At 38.8% G+C, this 19251-nt stretch overlaps 1 protein-coding gene and 1 pseudogene across 2 annotated transcripts in view; both read left to right on the forward strand.

Moving 5' to 3' along the window:
* SGCG (sarcoglycan gamma) overlaps positions 1 to 19251 on the forward strand; it is a 172636-nt gene that overhangs the window by 81642 nt on the left and 71743 nt on the right. For both annotated transcript variants that reach the window (XM_063714856.1, XM_063714857.1), the window contains exon 4: positions 15643 to 15730. In XM_063714856.1, coding sequence (XP_063570926.1) covers positions 15643 to 15730 — 88 coding nt within the window. The remainder of the gene's footprint in view (positions 1 to 15642; positions 15731 to 19251) is intronic.
* LOC129049631 (putative deoxyribonuclease TATDN2) lies at positions 11273 to 12060 on the forward strand (annotated as a pseudogene).

Here is a 19251-nt window from a genome sequence, read left to right on the forward strand (position 1 = left end):
AAAATACAAAATTAGCCAGGCATGGTGGCACATGCCTGTAATCCCAGATACTCGGGAGGCTGAGGTAGGAGAATCGCTTGAACTCAGGAAGTGGAGGTTGTGGTGAGCCCAGATAGTGCCATTGCATTCCAGCCTGGTCAACAAGAGCAAAACTCCATCTCAAAAAAAAAAAAAAAAAGAAATTTGTTTCATTGTATTATGTTCTGCACTTATTATACTAATTACAGATTATGATCCTGTAAGATTCTAAACAAGTAGATTCAGCATTGTCATTAAATAATTATGTGACTTTAAAAGTAAATCAAGGTTTTCTTCATTTACCTCCATGGAGCTTATAAGAAGGACAGCCAAGAATAAAGTGCAAAGACGTTCAAACAATGTTTGCAATATGTTCTATTTTTACTTATGTGATGCTATGAGCATTATAGTAGGCACGAACATTTTACTAGATTATTGATAAATGGCATTACCTCCCTGATGCACAAAAAGTTAAAACTTCACCCAGCTATAACTTTCTAGTTATTTGAAGAGCAGAGTCTTCATTTTCCTTTCATATTTCTGAATATGAAAGGGTATTTCAGTATCTCCTAACTGCAGAGGCTGTACCAGCCACTACAGGAGAATCAGAAAGGAAACAAAAGACTTACCAAGAAACATGAGGTCTTGTTAGAGAAATAAAACACACTCCTGAACCAGACATTCGCCAAGCTTTGTTACCAATTGCAAAATGAGATGGCATATGACTAACACATAAATATTACAAAGAGAGATCCCAGTAAGTGAAAAGTACATAAGTAGTTTTAGGTGCTGTTATGTTACTTCTGGGGCTGTCTTATTGGCAGTGGGAGCCAGAAGATGACCTGCAGTATAATAGGCAGGTAAGAGCCTGATTCTGTGAGGCTTACCCTTACCTTATGTCATATACTTACCTTAATTGTGATGGCATTTCAGTATGAAACAATCCTGTCCTACAGGATTTCCCTTTTGTAAAAGGGGGAGTCAGACATGAATGAAGCATTCAAGTGTTAGAACTTGGCCTTCTTTTTCCCCCAGAGTTGTGTTGGCTGATCTTCTGCCATATTTTGGGAAGAATCAGACTGGTAGAATGGTCTGGTGACTGAAATCAGGTGACTAGATCACAGCAAATTTAATATTCTGGAATTAATAATAACTCTCAGTTGGCCGGGTGTGGTGGCTCACGCCTGTAATCCCAGCACTTTGGGAGGCTGAGGCGGGCAGATCACGAGGTCAGGAGATCAAGACCATCCTGACTAACACGGTGAAACCCCATCTCTACTAAAAATACAAAAAAAATAGCCAGGCAAGGTGGCGGGCACCTGTAGTCCCAGCTACTTGGGAGGCTGAGGCGGGAGAATGGCGTGAACCTGGAAGGTGGAGGTTGCAGTGAGCCGAGATCATGCCACTGCACTCCAGCCTGGGCCACAGAGTGAGACTCCATCTCCAAAAATAATAATAATAATAATAATAATAATAACTCTCAGTTATATTTTAGCGGGCTTTTTCATCTCCAGTATGCTTTTTAAAAAAGCAAAATTATAGACAATATCTTAGATAATCACATATCGAAGTCTTAGAATGTGGCATTAATGAGTATGTCAATCAATACATAAAATTCAGTAAGAGTTTGAATAATATTATGTGATAACAGAGCTGTACAGTGTTTTATAACTAATATGGCTTTCCAATAAGAGCCGTCCCACAACAAAACTCTGCTTCCTAATTTCTGTATGGATTGATATATTAGTTATAAATTTCCTTTTCAAAGATAAGTCTAGGAAGCAATTTTCCATAAAATTACAGAAAAGAAATTACTTTATGAATTTGCAAAATTTGACACATAACTCACTTATGTATACTGATGAGCTGAGAGAATTTCTTCATTATAAATATAATTCAACATGCTACTCTGGCCTCTAACATCTGATCACCCAGTAACCCTCAAAAGTAATACATGAGGGCCTGTATTGAATTCATACTTTGAATTCATGGCTTATACCCATCCACCATGCCCATTAGTTCAAACATGTATTTAAGCAAAAAGGGGTTTAAAAAACTACAGAGCCATGATCAAAAACTAAATGAAACAAATACGTGGTAATAAAGCCTTACTTGAAGTGATCATCTGTGAAGTTCCCAGCCTGAAAAGAAGCTTTAGCTTACAGCCAAAGCCCACAGTGTGACAGGGACCAAAAGCATACCTCACTGGGACTCCAGGCAAGCCCATTACATAAGACAGTGCTGAAGACAGAAAACAACTACAACTATTTGAATAAAGTTGCTACAACTATTTGAGTAAAGCAGCATATAAAAAAATAGCTACAACTATTTGAATAAAGCAGCATATCTGAGGGGAGGAGGCTACAAAGGTGCCAGTCCAGAACCTGAATGTCACTGAGGACAGAAGCTCTAAGCCACCATTGAAAGACTGGGAGGCCCTGTGGACCAAGTGAAAACAACAAGACAGACTTTAGACAGGCTGGTAAGAGCCAAAAGGTAGACACATCCACACAGTGGAACATAAAAATTGAAATTTCATATGATGAAATCTTCATCTAAAAAAAAAAGCCCAATAAACTTTACATAAAGGAAGATCAATATCCAACTAAATAAAAAGTCAATCTGAAAATGACTAGAAAAACATACTTAAGATTCTCAAAGTGATAAAGCTATTTTTAAAGGGGTTTTCCTTAAAATAACAAGAAATTATAAAATCAAAAGAGAAATTACAGGGCAGAAATAACAGGGAATAGGTTTACCCTCCTGCATTAAACAACTAAAAAATGAAAAAAAAAATACATGAAACAGTGGTTTTCAGATATTGGACGATGGACAGCTCAGGAGACAGTTATCCCTGCAAGAGGAAAAACAAGAGTGACTCCTCAAATTGCCTTAACTCACTGCATGAAGAGAGTTTCCAGGCTGCAATGAGGGAGGGGAGCCAATGCAGACGCAGGTGGTCTCCCTGAGTTGAAGAGACAGGGTTGGGAGGCCAAGGAGACCAAGGCGGCTGCAGTTTGCAAGGCAGAGTATTGCAGAGGAGGGGCTTGCTGCACATGGACGGCGCTCCGGAGACGGCAGAGACTTCACTCCATCCCACCCCCACTAAGTCTATGGATAAATATTTACCAGTGCATGTGTGTGAGGAAGCTACCTTGAGACTAGTGAAATACCCACTCTAAGGGAGCAGAAGGAACAATGCCTGGAGTTCACACAGAGTGGGGAACAGTTCATATTCCCACCAGTCAGAGTGGAAACCTTCATAAATTATGGGCATCAGGTAGAATACAGAAGGATGTGGCTCAGAAGTGGTACAAGATCAATACTAGGAAAAAATCCTGCTTTGGTCCATTCTAACAAAGCTTAACAGGAATCCTTGAAAGTAGCATGCTTTTTCCAAGTGATTTGCTCCATCCCAGAACAGAGTTCTAAAAAACTACATTTCATCTGTGTACAAAAGTTGAGGAAAGCATAATCATGTTAAGGAGAGACATAAAATATGGAAAGACAGAAAAAACACAAATGAATCTTCTAGAGATGAAAAGTATAACATCTGAAATTTTTAAAAAGCCAATGGCAGGACTAACAGATTAATAACAGTTGAAAGTATAGCTATAGATGCTCTCCAAAATGGAGCACAGAGAAAAATGACTAGAAAAAGAAAGCAACAGAGTGTCAGTAACTAGAGGGACAATGTCAAGGGGCCTTATGTATGTGTGACTGGCATCTCCAAAGAAGAAGAAAGAAGAGAGGACAAATATTATTTAAAAAGAATAATGTGTAATTTTTTTTCCAAGCATGATAAAAACTTTAAGCCTACAGATAAAACATGTTCAGTGAACCCCAAACAAAAGAAAACAAGAAAAACTACAAGGTACATTGTAATTACATTGCTTAAAAACAAGAGAGAAAAATCTTAAAGAGAAAGCCTTAGAAGTAGCTAGAGAAAAAGGATATATAACATACAAAGGAGTGAAAAAAATATGACATTAGCCTTCTAGTCAGTAACATTTAAAGCCAGAAGACACTGAAGCGCAGACTTTAAAGTACTAAAAGAAAAAAAGGCCAACCTAGAACTCTTTATCTAGCAAAAGTATCTTTAAAAGACAAAGTCAAAATAAAGACTTTTTTGGACTTACTAAAGCTGAAAGCAAGTTACTTCAGCAGCCTAGCACCACAAGAAATATTAAAGGAAGCCTTTCTGGCAAAGAGAATATGATGCTAGAAGAAAAATCTAGATGTTCACAAGAAAAAATTTTAAATACCAGAATTCATAAGTATGTGGTTATACAAAAAATAATTTTTAAAAATGTTAGAAGACACTTTGCTCAAAGCCAAAAGAATAATAATGTATTTGGGATGTTATAAAAGGATAGACATAAAATTTATGACACTAATGAAACAAAGACCATAACAGAAAAAGAAAGAAGTACTGCCATAATGTTCTCACATCACACACGAGTGGCAAAAAAATTATTGAGGATGGACCTTAATAAGTTAAAGATGCTTAGTATAGCTAAAGTAAACTCATAAAACAAAAAGTATAGCTAATACATCAACTAAGGAGATAAAAATGAAATGATAAATACTCAATTAATCCAAAAGGAGGCAAAGGAAACAAAGAGAAAATTAGTTGAATATGAAAACAAATAGCAATCTGGTATATTTGAACCAACTCATAGTCACATTAAAATAATCACATTAAATATAAATGGTCAAAACACCCCAACTGAAAGACAGATTGTGAAACTGAACACAGAAGCAAGATCCAACTATATGCCATCTAGAAGAAACCTACCTTAATTATAAAAACACAAATAGGTTAAAAGTAAAAGGTTATACTATACTGAACTAACCTATACTATACTAACACTAATTAAAAGAAAATTGGAGTGACTACATTAAAACAGACAAAGTAGATTTCACAGCAAAGAGATAAATACTTTAGAGATAGAGAGGGTCATTTAAGATGACTTGGGGTAAATTCTTCAATATTTATGTTGCTAAACACTCATGAATCCACTATCAGAGCATCAATATACATGAAGCAAAACTGATAGATTGTAAGAAAGAAATAGAAATTTTCACATTTAGACTCAGGGATTTCAGCACCCCTCTCTCAATAACTGATAGGAGAAATGGATACATAAACAGTAAGCATATAGACTTGAACAATGCTATCAACCAACTTGATATAATTAAAATTTTCAGAGCATGCTGCTCAACAACAGCAGACAAAGAATTCTTTTCAAGTGCACAGGGAACATTTATCAAGATAGATCATATTTTGAACCATAAAACAATCTCAATAAATTTAAAAACATTCAAGTCTTCCAACATGTTATCTGACCACAGGGGGTTTAATAAGACAACTATAACACAAATATATCTGAAAATTTTTTGAATAAGTGGAAATTATATAAAAATTTATAAATAAACCATGGGACAAAGAAGAAATCCAAAGGGAAATTAAACAGTATTTTGAACTGAATGACAATTAAGAAAACAATAACATTAAATTTAGGGGGATGTAGCTGAAGCAGTGCTTAGAGGGAAATTTATGGCATTAAATGCCTATATTAAAAAAGAAGAAAATTGGCCTGGTGCAGTGGCTCACGCCTGTAGTCCCAGCACTTTGGGAGGCCGAGGTGGGTGGATCACGAGGTCAGGAGATCGAGACCATCCTGACTAACACGGTGAAACCCTGTCTCTACTAAAAATACAAAAAATTAACCGGGCATGGTGGCGGGTGCCTGTAGTCCCAGCTACTGGGGAGGCTGAGGCAGGAGAATGGCATGAACCCAGGAGTCAGAGCTTGCAGTGAGCCAAGATCACACCACTGCACTCCAGCCTGGGCGACGGAGCGAGACTCCATCTCAAATAAAAAAAAAAAAAAAGAAGAAAATCGATGACCTCAGTTTCATTCTTAAGAAACTAGAAAAAGAACATATTAGACCAAAAATCAAAGACAGAAGATCCAAACAAACAAAATCATAAATGAAAAAGGAGACATCACAATGAATACCACAGAAATACAAAACATCATCATTAGAGGCTACCATGAACAAGTATATGTCAATAAGTTTGAAAGCCTAGGGAAAATGGATAAATATTTGGATACATACAACCTTCCAAGATTGAAACGAGAAGAAACAGGAAATCTAAACAGACCAGTAATGAGTAACAATATTGAATTAGTAACAAAAAGTCTCCCAATAAAGGAAAGTCCAGGACCAGAGGGCTTCACCGCTGAATTCTACCAAACAATTAAAGAAGAATTAATACCAGTCCTTCTCAAACTTTTTCAAAAACTTGAAGCAGAGGAGATTCTTCCTAACTCATTACACGAGACCAGCATAGCCATGATACCAAAACCAAACAAGAACAAAACAAAAAAGAAAACTACAGACCAATATTTCCGATGAACACAAATGTAAAAATCCTCAACAAAATACTAGCAAACCAAATACAACATATTTATCCCAAGAATGCCAGGATGATTCAACATATGCAAAACAATAAACACCATACATCACATCAATAGAATGAAGGTCAAAAACCATTTGGTCATCTCGATAGATGCAGAAAAAGCATTTGATAAAATTCAACATCCCTTCATGATAAACCAAAAGTCAAAGAAGAAAAGAAAGACGAGAGAAGAAATCAACAAAATAGAAAACATAAAACAATAGAGGAAATTAATGAAACCAAAAACTGATTCCTTTAGGAGATCAATAAAAATTGATAAACCTTGAACCAGACTGAATATTTTAAAAAGAGAGGGCACAAATTATCAATATCAGCTATGGTAGAAGGGACACTGCTGTGAATCCCACAGACATTCAAAGAATGGTAAGGAAATATTACAAATAACTTTATGCCAATAAATGTAATTTTTCCACATACTGTTTGATAGAATTCTTAATATAGGATTGCTGCTTCAATGATTAAATTAGTTTCTGCCATTCCCATATTAGGTTCAAGTTGGAAGTAGTTAATTATGTATATAAACGAAATGGTGAATTGTACTTGCCCTCTAATCTACATTTTTAAAAACTATCTTAAAACATCAATCTCATAGAGTATTGATAAATCCTATAGCAGTTTTGATCTATCTTTGGGCCATACCAATTACCCCTTATATTGTTAATGGTCTTTTTATACACCTCTTTCATAGCTCCTTCTATATGTCATGCACTGTTGAGAAAAGTAATAAAAAGTTCTGTGTTCTATGATTCTTTCACCTACTCCCTAAGGTGTAGTGTTGACACAACATCTGTATTCAAACAGGTACGTTCAGAGTTCAATTGAGATGAATAGAAAAATAAAATGTTCTCCTTATACCTTGCTGTCATTCTCTAAATGGCATAAAATTTTTCTAAAAGGCATCATTAGCTAATGATTAAAACTGAAAATCCCTTATGTAAAATTTTAGAAATGATAGTAGTGGTGGTTGTACAATACTGCGCATGTACCTAATGTCAATCTACTATACACTTAAAAATGGTTGAAATGGTAAATTTTATGCTATCTATAACTTATATACATAGCATATATATATTTTAATACAATAAAAATTGTTTTAAAAAGTCAAAAAACAAAAACCTGAAAATCACATTCACAATCTATAGAATTCAGTTTTCTTACCTAGAAAATGGAAAATAAAGTTTCTGGACTTCACAATAAACATCAGTTTTTATTAAAAATGTACATGTTGATTGTTTTAAGGTACTTCTTAAAAATGTAGATTAAAGAGCAAGTACAATTCAATATAAGAGGTTTCATTATTATAGCAGTTATGAATATAATTTTGTTGGTAATATAGATACAGAGCCAATTCTGCTCTGTCAATTAAAAGAGCTTTACCCTGTGAACACAGAATCCCCAGCTAGCCGTGACATAAACTAATAGGAGCTTTTAGTCTCATATAACAGGAAGATGGAGGGGGCAGCTGCAGGTTCGGTTCAGCACTAAGCCATGTTAAGGCCAGAGTATCTGCCAACCACCCGCCTGCCCCTCATAATCACTAGACAGTTATGAGGCCACACCCAAGACACACAGCCGGGAAATGTGCAGTGCTGGTGCATGTGCCTCTTTCACAAGGAATGCAAAAGCTTGCCTAGAAACTCTGAGCTCCACCCTCTGCAGATCTCAGCTTACCTCCCATTGACCAGAATTGTGTCCCTTGGGTACCCCTAGCCTCAAGACAGTCTGAAAAAGCAGCAACCCCTGTCGTGGAAAGCAGAAAAAGAAAAGGGTTTGAAAGTGACTGTTGGGTTAGATGACAGGAAGTGAATCCCAGAACAGCTTATTTTGTCTGAGCTTGGGAGTGGATCTCACTGCACTCACCAGAACCCTGTCCTCCCATTCCAGGAGAATGGTGGAAAGAGCCTGGAAGTGGGCATCTAAAGATTGGCTCCACCACAGAACTGTCATCTGCAGCTGTATGTGGCTTCGAGACAGCTATAATTTATTTCCTGGGATCTCAATTTCCTCATCCCTATATTAGGAATAATGGTGCCTACTTATAAAATACAGGATAAAATGAAAGGATCAATGCTAAAGTTAATTGATAAAGTGTTAACTCTTATTATCATGCTAATTATTTTCTAACATTGCAGAAACAAGTGTTAAGGTCACATCATTGGATACCATAAGAAGCTGATAGGTCCATCTGCTTCCACAAAGCTAGTTGGAGAATTTCTGACATGCTAGATAGAGCTCCCAAGGGCTCTTAAGACTATTTTCCTTCTGAAACATCACATAATTCCCTACCACTCTGGAAGATATTTGGTTTCCTCTGAGTGAACCGTAAACCTACCTGCATCCAACAGCAAAATTAGTGAATTTCTTTTGAAGAAAATTGTGTATATAAAAATAAGCAATCTTCTCTAAAACAAAACCACCATATCGGGATTACATATCGTATCAGGATTACAATAACAGAGAAAGTATAAACAAAACCACCATATCAGGATCACTGTATCGTATCAGGATTATGATAACAGAGAAAGTATAACACTTTTGTGCTCATAAAGCCACTTTATCTCCAACAAAAAGTGCAAAAAACAGAGCCATCCAAAAATTTTGCTTAATTCATTTGAAATTATGAGAAGCCTTTGTGTTTTTAAAGTAACATGTTATTTCTTACAGAAAAGTTAACCATTTCTCGGATTCATCTTCTTAAAGTATATCATGTCCTGGACATAAATAGCCCCTAAAAATAGAATTTTAATTCCTTGAAAAAGCAAAAGCACTGGTTAAAATTTGGTTGTTTTAGATCTTTACCTTGTGAACTGACTTGACACATTGTAACCAGTGTGCACAAGCACTGTAAACCCATGGGATTCTCATATTTTATGAGAAAAGTTAATACATCTACTCCCTTAGCAGTACGATTCAGATCATTTGGGGCAGCCTTAGGAGTACATCGTGGGCTCGGACGCCATACCGGGCCTGGATTGTTACTTCTCCAAAGTGCTTTGAAATCATCGTGGAAGGGCTTTGGCATCTCTAGAACACCAAGAACTGTGAAAGAGAGTTGAAAAAAGGAGGAAACATTCCTGAGGCGCTGGAGTGGGTGAAGGCCCTCCAGCACTGGGGCCCATCGGCACGCAGAAAAGTACCACTGGAGCGGCACTTAGGTAGGATCCCCCAGCAAACACAGGTGCCCTGGGAGCTCAGTAACGTGGTTTGGAAGGGGACAGAGGCCCCAAAGTCCTGAAAGCCCAAAAGGAGTACTTTGTGGCCTGCACACCGAGGTTTTTCCTAAGGTTCATCCTGCCACAGAAATTCTTTCTCCTCCTTCTCCTCCCATTCCTCAGCCACTGGCGTGATTAGGACTGGCTAAAAAGACTGCCTAATTCAGAGCATTTGGGGTTCCTTTCATCCTTGTGATCCCCTATGCACTCTGCCAGCCCCTTTCTAAAAGGAATGGCTTCTCTGGAGGAGGGCATCTGCAGCCTTAAAATTAATTCCAAATGTAGCTCCTATAACTTCATGAACCCTCAATTTGCAGCTGGAAGTGAGGGTCAAAATGAAACTGAGGAACCAAACAAGTTCCAGAACAGGTAGGTTAGACCTCAAGATAGTGACTCTTCATTGGCTTATCTGAGGGTTCTCCAGGATATCCTGGGAGATGACATGCCAAAAGGAAAGGACGAGGCTGTCACTAGTTCACAATCAAGCCTGGCAGAGCGTCTCTACTATGGGGAAGGACCAGCCAGGAATGCCACTATCTTTGCTCCTCAAAAAGAGTCATCTCCAGAGATGAGCGGCTCCTGTGACAAGAGGGTGATTGTTAATCCTCCTGAGAAATTCAGTGAGGGGCGACCTAATAACCAAAGTGGAGTCATTTGTGAAAAAAGCTCTCCGCCTTTCAATCTTCTGGATGATTATAACCCCCGTTCAATAATCCAAAAGCGACTTAGCAACCAAAGTAGTCATTTGTGAAAAAAGCTCTCCACCTTTAAATTTTCCCGGAAGACTAGAGCTCCCATTCAGTGATCCAAAAGCACAAAGACAAGGTGGTGATTGAGCGCCCCTCTTTAGGGAGTGACTGATCTGATGTAGGTGGAACCACAGTCATATTCTCTGAAGAGAAGCCTTTCTCACTGTGTCTTCCTGGAGTGTCAGAGCCTCCATACTACGCCACTGACTATACCACTTTTCCACCTCATTATAGTCCTTGGCATGACTACACCAGCTCTTGGTTTAGCAATACCAAGTCTTCTTGCTATCCCTCCTGGGGCAGCAGCAGTAACACATTCCAGGCTGGGAAGAGAAGCTTCAGCAGCAGCAGCAGCAGCAGCAACAACAACATATCGCAGAATGAGAGGGGTAGCCACCGGAGCTTCCTGAGTGATTATTCCACCAATTTTCCAGTGAGTGCCCAAAACATGTCCAGAGACCTGAAGATGACAGAGGAAGGCAGATCCAAGAATTCCTCCTTATTTCACTACTCCAGAAATGTGGAAGCAGATGCGAAGGAGGAGGGAGTGTATCAAGAGGAGACATTACAACGTCCTTATGGAGGACATGCATCTAGCTTTCTGCCAAGTACCCTCTGGCAGCCAAAGCAACAGGGTTTCATTGTTGATACCCACTGTCACTTGGACTTGCTGTATTCCAGGCTGCCTTTCAAAGGCACCTTTACCAAATTCAGAAAAACGTATAGCAACACCTTCCCCAAGGAATTTCAGTGTTGCATTTCTTGCTTCTGCAATCCTCAAAACCTAAGGGACAGGCTGTGGGAGGATCCGTTGAAAGATGATCAGCCTTTGGCTGACAGCCTTTGGCTGTTGCCCTCATTTTGCCCATTATTATGACTATCAAGAAGTATTTTTAAAGCCTTACGACGCCCCAAGGCTGTGGCATTTGGAGAAATGGGTTTGGATTACTCCAACATGTGCACCACGCATGTCCCAGAGCAGCAGAAGGTATTTAAGAGACAGCTGCAGCTGGCCGTCTCTCTAAAGAAGCCCATGATGATCCACTGCCAAGAAGCCGATGAAGACCTACTGGGCATCTTGAAAAAATATGTGCCCTCTGACCACAAGATACACCGGCATTGCTTCACTGGCAGTTACCCAGTCATCGAGCCCCTGTTGAGCCACTTTCCCAACCTGTATGTGGGCTTCACGGCAATTCTGACTTACGCTTCTGCTGAGCAAGCCTGAGAAACTGTGAAAAAGATCCCATTAGAGAGAATTATTGTAGAAACCGATGCTCCCTTCTTCCTCCCTCGCTGGGTTTCCAAAAGCCGTTGCCAGTATGCCCACCCAGGCCTGGCCCTGCATACGGTGAGAGAGATTGCCAGAATCAAAGATCCGTTGCTCTCCCACACCTTGGCCATCTTGCAGGAGAACACCTGTCACCTCTACCATCTTTAAACAGAAAAGGCACAGTCAGGAGTCTTCCTAAGAAAGGAGACCAGTAGCCTGACAAAACACATGAACTAGATTTGAACTCTATGTCCCAGGTCAAGGATGTGTTTGAAGAATTCTTTGGAATGGAGTAAACCAGGACAGGATATTTTCCTCAAAACCTTTTCGTAAGACTTCTGCTTCTGGCTGATAGGGTGGGGTACAATGGGATGGGAGGAAGGGTAAACTGCCCTTGATGTTATTAAGGTTTTTCTTCCCAGCAAAAATGCCTTAAGGTAGCCAGTAAAGAAGAGAGTTTGATAGAATACAAAGAGTTTCCCAATCTAAATCTCTGTCCTCTGCAGCCTGCTTTTGATCACTTGGTGAATAAAGTCACCCTCCTACTTGTCTTTAAAAAAATGTAGAATTTTAAAAGTGAGGTAGGTGATTTGTGTATTATATTTGTATATTATTCTATTTGAAAATTTAAAAATCGGTCTGGCATGGTGGCTCACACCTGTAATTCCAGCACTTTGGGAGGCTGAGGCAGGCGGATCACTTGAGGCCAGGAATTCAAGACCAGCCTGGGCAACGTAGTTAAACCTCATCTCTACCAAAAAAAAAAAAATCTGCTGGGTGTGGTGGCACACACCTGTAATTCTAGCTACTTGGGAGGCTGAGGTGGGAGGATCACTTGAATCCACGAGTCTCAGGCTACAGTGAGCTGTATAATCACACAACCACTGGACTCCAGCCTGGCAACAGCGTGAAACTCCCATCACTAAAAAAAAAAAAAAAAAAAGGTCTTTTAACAAAAAATAGGCCAGGTGCAGTGGCGCACGCCTGTAATCCCAGCACTTTGGGAGGCCAAAGCGGGTGGATCACTTGAGTCCAGGAGTTTGAGACCAGCCTAGGCAACATAATGAAACCCTGTCTCTAAATTATACCAGCCTAGGCAACATAGTGAGACCCCATCTCTAAAAAACATTTTTAAATAAGAAATGTAAGTATACACTCAAAAAGATAAGCAAGATCTACACACAGAGTTTTCCTTTCCAAAAAAAAATTTCTATCAAAAAAAAATTATTAATTTTAGATGGAAAACCAACCTACTCCTCTCTCCCTGCATTTTTGTGTGGCAAATGCAAGTCTTATACTCTGCAGTGTTTCTAACATGCAGGAGAGAACCTTGCTGTAATTCATCTTTATTTCTTTAGGAAAGGGAGTGAGCAATGTAGTTCTGAGTGTAGTATTATCAAGAGTGGCCTAAATCAAAAAGCACAATCTGGCCAGGAGCGGTGGCTCACGCCAGTAATCCCAGACCTTTGGGAGGCGGAGGCGGGCGGATCACGAGGTCAGGAGATTGAGACCATCCTGGCTAACGCAGTGAAACTTCTCTACAACAAAAAATTAGACGGTGTGGCAGCGGGCGCCTGTAGTACCAGCTATTCCGGAGGCAGAGGCAGGAGAACGGCGTGAACCTGGGAGGCGGAGCTTCCGGTGAGCCCAGATGGCGCCACTGCACTCCATTCTGGGCGGGAGAACTAGACTCCGTCTCAAAAAGAAAAAAAAAAAGCCGGGCTCGGTGGCTGATGCCTGTAGTCCCAGCACTTTGGCAGGCTGAGGAGGGTGGATCACGAGGTCAGGAGATCGAGACCATCCTGGCTAACACGGTGAAACCCCGTCTCTACTAAAACTACCAAAAATTAGCGGGCGTGGTGGCGGGCGCCTGTAGTCCCAGCTACTGGGGAGGCTGAGGCAGGAGAATGGCATGAACCCGGGAGGCGGAGCTTGCAGTGAGCCGAGATCGTGCCACTGCACTCCAGCCTGGGCGACAGAGCCAGACTCTGTCACAAAAAAAAAAAAAAAAAAAAAAAAAAAACACTCAATCTTCATTTATTTATTCCATGAGTGAAGTAAAGAACAGTTCACCTACTCATGTTACTAGTCAAATTTTGCAATGCAAATGTGCAAAATTTGGGACACTTTGTAAATAGTTTGCTACTTAAGTGATAGATATTCCATTGAATCTCAAAGAATTATTATTTAGCATTTATTTTTCTGACATTTGGTGTGACTGCTCTCCCATCCTGGAGACATCAGAGAGTTGTGAAGGTAGCCAGTAATCTAGAAATTCAGTTTACTCTTAGTGGTCCCTGGGCCATTAGTCCAGAGTCATAGAGCCTCTCAAGGCCCATTAACAGGCTCCCTGAACCTTAGCAGTCCTTTCAGGGCATGTCAACATTTCGCTTCACTTAAATTTTAGAAAGGCAGCTATTTCTACCTTTAAAGCTCAAAAGAAGCAAACTGCCCATTTTGTCTTGGGAGACAGAGGAATTTGCTTTTTCAGTTGGTTTTTATTCATATCTAACTTCAAAATTCATACCTGCTTATTATAAAATTTTTGAGACAAGTGAAGCAAAAAAAGTGATTTTTTAAAAACCCAAACAAAATAAAAGCAACAGAAGGAAAAATGTACATGGTAAAATTGATTTTTTAAAAATCAATAGAAGAGTCAAATATTGGCAAAATCTGGATATACAAAATTTGACTCAGGAAAATTGATCTTGGTAGGAATGTAATCAGCAAAGAAAACTCAGACTGTCAAAAGCCACGATGGACAGCATTCATATAGACAAAAATTAATGAACCAAATGTTTTTGGTAAATTTTATTGTAGAAAAAAATCTATTGAAAATATTTCTTAATAGGAAAATACAGTAATAGTTTACCTGCATGGAAAAATTGTTCAAAGAATTAAAGTAGCTTGCAGTGGGGAAAAAAGTAAAAAGTAAAAATTAAACACACACACACACACACACACACACACACACAAAGAGGGAGCAAAATAGCCCATAATGCTACCTGCTTAGAGACAATCACTAACATTTGGAGTACCTCTTTGGCAATTTTCTCTAATATTTCCATAGTTATTGGCCAATTCCAGCATTGTACTTAAGTCAGTTTTGCTAATTAATACTATTCACTTCATAGTTAGCATAGCTATACATTTTACTTCTTCTGAATTTATGATTTAAATACATTGTTTTCTCTGTTTTTTTGTTTACGTTTAATTCTGTTTGTTTTAAATAATCAACTCAGACTGCATGTGCTTTTTCAAAACTATTGTTTACTGATACATAAAACTGTGCTTTGAAATTTATTTTTCTTTCTGTTCTCTGATGTCGATTTTATTGTGTATTTTCTAATGTCTTAAGCTAAATGCTTAGTTTATTTTTAATTTGGAGAGCAAGAACAAAGCAGTCAATACCACAAATGTGTCTGTAATTACAACTCTGCTGTATACATAGATTTTTTTATTTTGATAAAGTTTACTTTACACATTATACAAACACAAATGTATTACAAAAATATGGAAATAGAGAGTATCAAGAAAAAGTATATGGCATTTCTATTACCTAGAACCCCACTGTTGCAGTTGTCTTTCCTTGACATAGCTGTGACCATATAGCTCTGTTAAACTGCGTATTTGTCTAAATAATTCATATTTTTTCTATCCCTATCTTGCGTTTGGGGCTCATTTTATGATTGTTATTCTTCTATCTTTCAATAAATACTCAAAATGTTAAAAAAATACGATTCAGGAATTTTTAATTGTCTTAGCCACAAATTTATAGGATTTCCAGGATCTGTGACAATGGATAAATAATTTTATATAAATCCTAAATTTACATAGAATTATAAAGATATAATCACTTTAAACAGCACATATTTTGCAAATTTTATAAATCCCTTTCTAGGACTCATCTCTGCTTCTACAATCAACCCAGAATGTGACTGTAAATGCGCGCAACTCGGAAGGGGAGGTCACAGGCAGATTAAAAGTCGGTGAGTCCAGCTTCATCATGGTGCTTTGCATGCATGTGGTCCATGAATAGTGCTAAATGAATGCATTGTTTTTTCTTCTAAAGAAAAATCAAAGCTACTTATGAACAAAGTATGAATTTTCTAAATATCATGCTGTGTTGACCACAGAGTAGCACCACAGAGTGGGGTGGGGGGTGAGTGGACAGCCTGAAGTGCTTTGATTAGAGTTATTTTTGTTCCAAGAAATAGAGAACAATTAAAGCTAGTACAAGAAACAAAATGTTTATTGTGGGTTACCAAAGACTCTTGCAGCAACCAAAGGAAAGGAACCCAAGTAGCTGGCCTCAAAGAGCACAGAGACCAGTGGCTGAGAGCCAAGAATAGATTCAGTTCCCTTCCCGTTCTTTCTTCTCTTTTCTCTCCTTCTCCCCATGTGCTCCATTCTCCTCCTTTCCAGTTTATCTTTGCCACTATTTTCACTTGGCTATATCACTTCTTACTGTACAGAACCTATAGGGCCTCCCTGATTCTTATCTGCTCGGCTGTAGTTATCAACATCAAACAGTGTAGTCTTCAATTACGCAAATTCTAAATCCACAAAGTACTCTAATTAGCCCAATTCATCTGTCCCACCACATTCCTTCGGGTCAGTCAGCTGTGTACATCCATCCAATCAACTAAGGCCGGAGAATAAGGTCACATGGGAGCAGGGTCACTTGGAACCCTGCAAAGGGAGAAAAATATCAGCAAGAAGAAATATAGATGAAAGCAATATCAGAAGAGCAAACCAGCTGGTAAGAAGGAGTGCAGGCCAGGCGTGGTGGCTCACGCCTGTCATCCCAGCACTTTGGGAGGCCAGGATGGAAGGACTGCTTGAGCCTAGGTGATCGAGATCAGCCTGGGCAACATCTCTAAAAAAATAATTTTAAAAATTAGCCAGGTGTGGTGGTGAATGTCTGTAGTCGCAGCTATTGGGGAGTCTGAGGCAGGGAGGATCACTCGAGCCTAGGAATTCGATTCTGTGGTGGAAGAGACCATTTTTCCGAAAAAAAGAGAATAAGAATAAGGAAGGTATATATATTCACTATACTATTAACATTGGATAGATGTGCTAAGTCTAGGAAACTGGATGGCCCTTGTCATTATCAGAAAATAAATGAGAGGTGTACTGCCAACACAAACTTCCAATGTCTCTCTTTTTAATGGCTATTTTTACAAAACAGAATAATGTTACATGGGAAACTACAGCCTTATGTTAATCTGATGATTCCTTTTTACTATACTAATACAAGATGTTCTGTACTTTATTCTCTGCTTTATAACTTATTCTTGATCATAAATTGTATCTCTCTTTGGCCTAGAAGTTTTGTTTAATAACTAAGTCCAGTGAAATTCTCCATGGATCAGTAGATGAACCCCAGTTTTTCCTGCATATACGTTAAGATGTATCTAAAACAAATCATATTTTCTTGATAAATTATACAGTATTATCATTTATCTTTACCATCATTTCCTGAAAACCTTTAACTGCCTATAGCTTTCAAGTGTTTGAGGAATTTTTGCCCATTTTTTATCACTCATTTCAACAAACATTTGTTGAATGACTATGGGCTACCTTATATGCTATCAAGTAATAATAATAAAGACTATGTAATTATTTCTTAGAAGCTACAAAAGTAGAAGAATCTTCTTATATTTCTATAAAAATTAATTAGCAGCCAGGCGCGGTGGCTCACGCCTGTAATCCCAGCACTTTGGGAGGCCGAGGCGGGCAGATCACGAGGTCAGGAGATGGAGACCACCCTGGCTAACACGGTGAAATCCCGTCTCTACTAAAAATACAAAAAATTAGCCAGGCGTGGTGGTGGGCGCCTGTAGTCCCAGCTACTTGGGAGGCTGAGGGAGGAGAATGGCATGAACCTGGGAGGTGGAGCTTGCAGTGAGCTGAGATCGCAGCACTGCACTCCAGCCTGGGTGACAGAGTGAGACTCCATCTCAAAAATAATAATAATAATAAAAATAAAAAAATAAAAAAAAAGCACAAATACACATTCCTCTGTTTATCTTTTTATTAGGTGTGGATTTCCGTATATTATACAAGGAAATTTAGATATAATATAAACCTGCCTCTCATTTCACAGATGAAAAAACTGAAGCACTAAAAAGCAAATTTACTCAGGAGCACATAGCTAGTTAGTAGAGAAGTCAAAACAGGAAAGACTGAGGGCTTACTTCTCTCAGCCTGCTGCTTCCACTGGCCCTCCTCTCTAATCAGATTTCTTGAAATTATGGCATGCCAGTAACTGTTCTAGTAGCTTCAAATATAGTTTCCATTTCATTTTTGTCACCAAGAAATTACCAGGGGTTTTAAAGTTTTTTGAGTTTTTTTTTTAAAAGGCTGGGTGCAGTGGCTCACACCCGTAATCCCAGCACTTTGGGAGGCTGCAGCAGGAAGACTGCTTAAGCCTAGGAGTTCGAGACTTCAGTGAGCTATGGTCACGCCATTACACTTCAGCTTGGGTGAGAAAGTGAGACCATCTCTAAAAATAAAAATAAAATAAGTTACACATCAAAATCTCTTTGGTTTGAACTGTTCACTTCAATCTCTAGTTTTAACCTTGGTGTCTCATGCCTGAGAAAGTGATTAAATTAGTGATTTCTAGTAAATCTTTGGTTGGAAAGTCTCTGTTATATTGAGAACCTTGAGCTAGGAAATAGCACCAGCTCACCAAATCCAAGGTTTTCTTCAGTACATGACTTCCCACAGTTGCAACCCTTCCAGTCTCATATTTCCTGGAAGAAGTTAAATTTTGCCAATTTGAGTATTAAAATGTAATTTATGTGAACTAGCCATATTAATCTCATTTAATTAAATGAATAAGTGTTTTCTACAAAACCACTGAAAACAATTTATATTCAATACAGTCAAACCAAAAATCCCAATTAAATTCTGACATGATTTGGATGTGTGTCCCCTCCAAATGTCATGGTGAAATGTGATTCCCAATGTGGAAGGTGGGGCCTAATGGATGGTATTGTATCATGGGGGTAGATCCCTCTCAAATGGCTTAGCACCATACCCTTGGTGATGAGTGGGTTATCACTAAGTTAGTTCACATGACATCTGGGACCTCCCTCTTCTCTCTTGCTCCTACTCTTACCATGTGATGCACCTGCTCCTTCTTTGCCTTCTGGAATGATAGGAAGCTTCCTGAGGCCCTCACTAGAAGCATATGCTGAAGCCATGTTTGTACAACCTGCAGAACTGTGAGCCAATTAAACTTCTTTTCTTTATAAATTACCCATCCTCAGTTATTTCTTTATAGCAGTGTAAGAATCGAGTTACACAGAAAATTGGTACTGAGGAGTGAGCCATTGCTATAAAGATACCTGCAGATGTGGAAGCAGCTTTGGAACTGGGTAACAGGCAGAAGTTAGAAGAGTTTGGAGGGCTCAGAAGAAGACAGGAAGATGGCAGAAAGTTTGGGACTTCTTAGAGACTTATTAAGTGGCTGTGACCAAAATGCTGTTAGAAATGTGGG

This window comes from Pongo abelii, chromosome 14 (assembly GCF_028885655.2).
Source record: "Pongo abelii isolate AG06213 chromosome 14, NHGRI_mPonAbe1-v2.0_pri, whole genome shotgun sequence".
NCBI lineage: Eukaryota > Metazoa > Chordata > Mammalia > Primates > Hominidae > Pongo > Pongo abelii.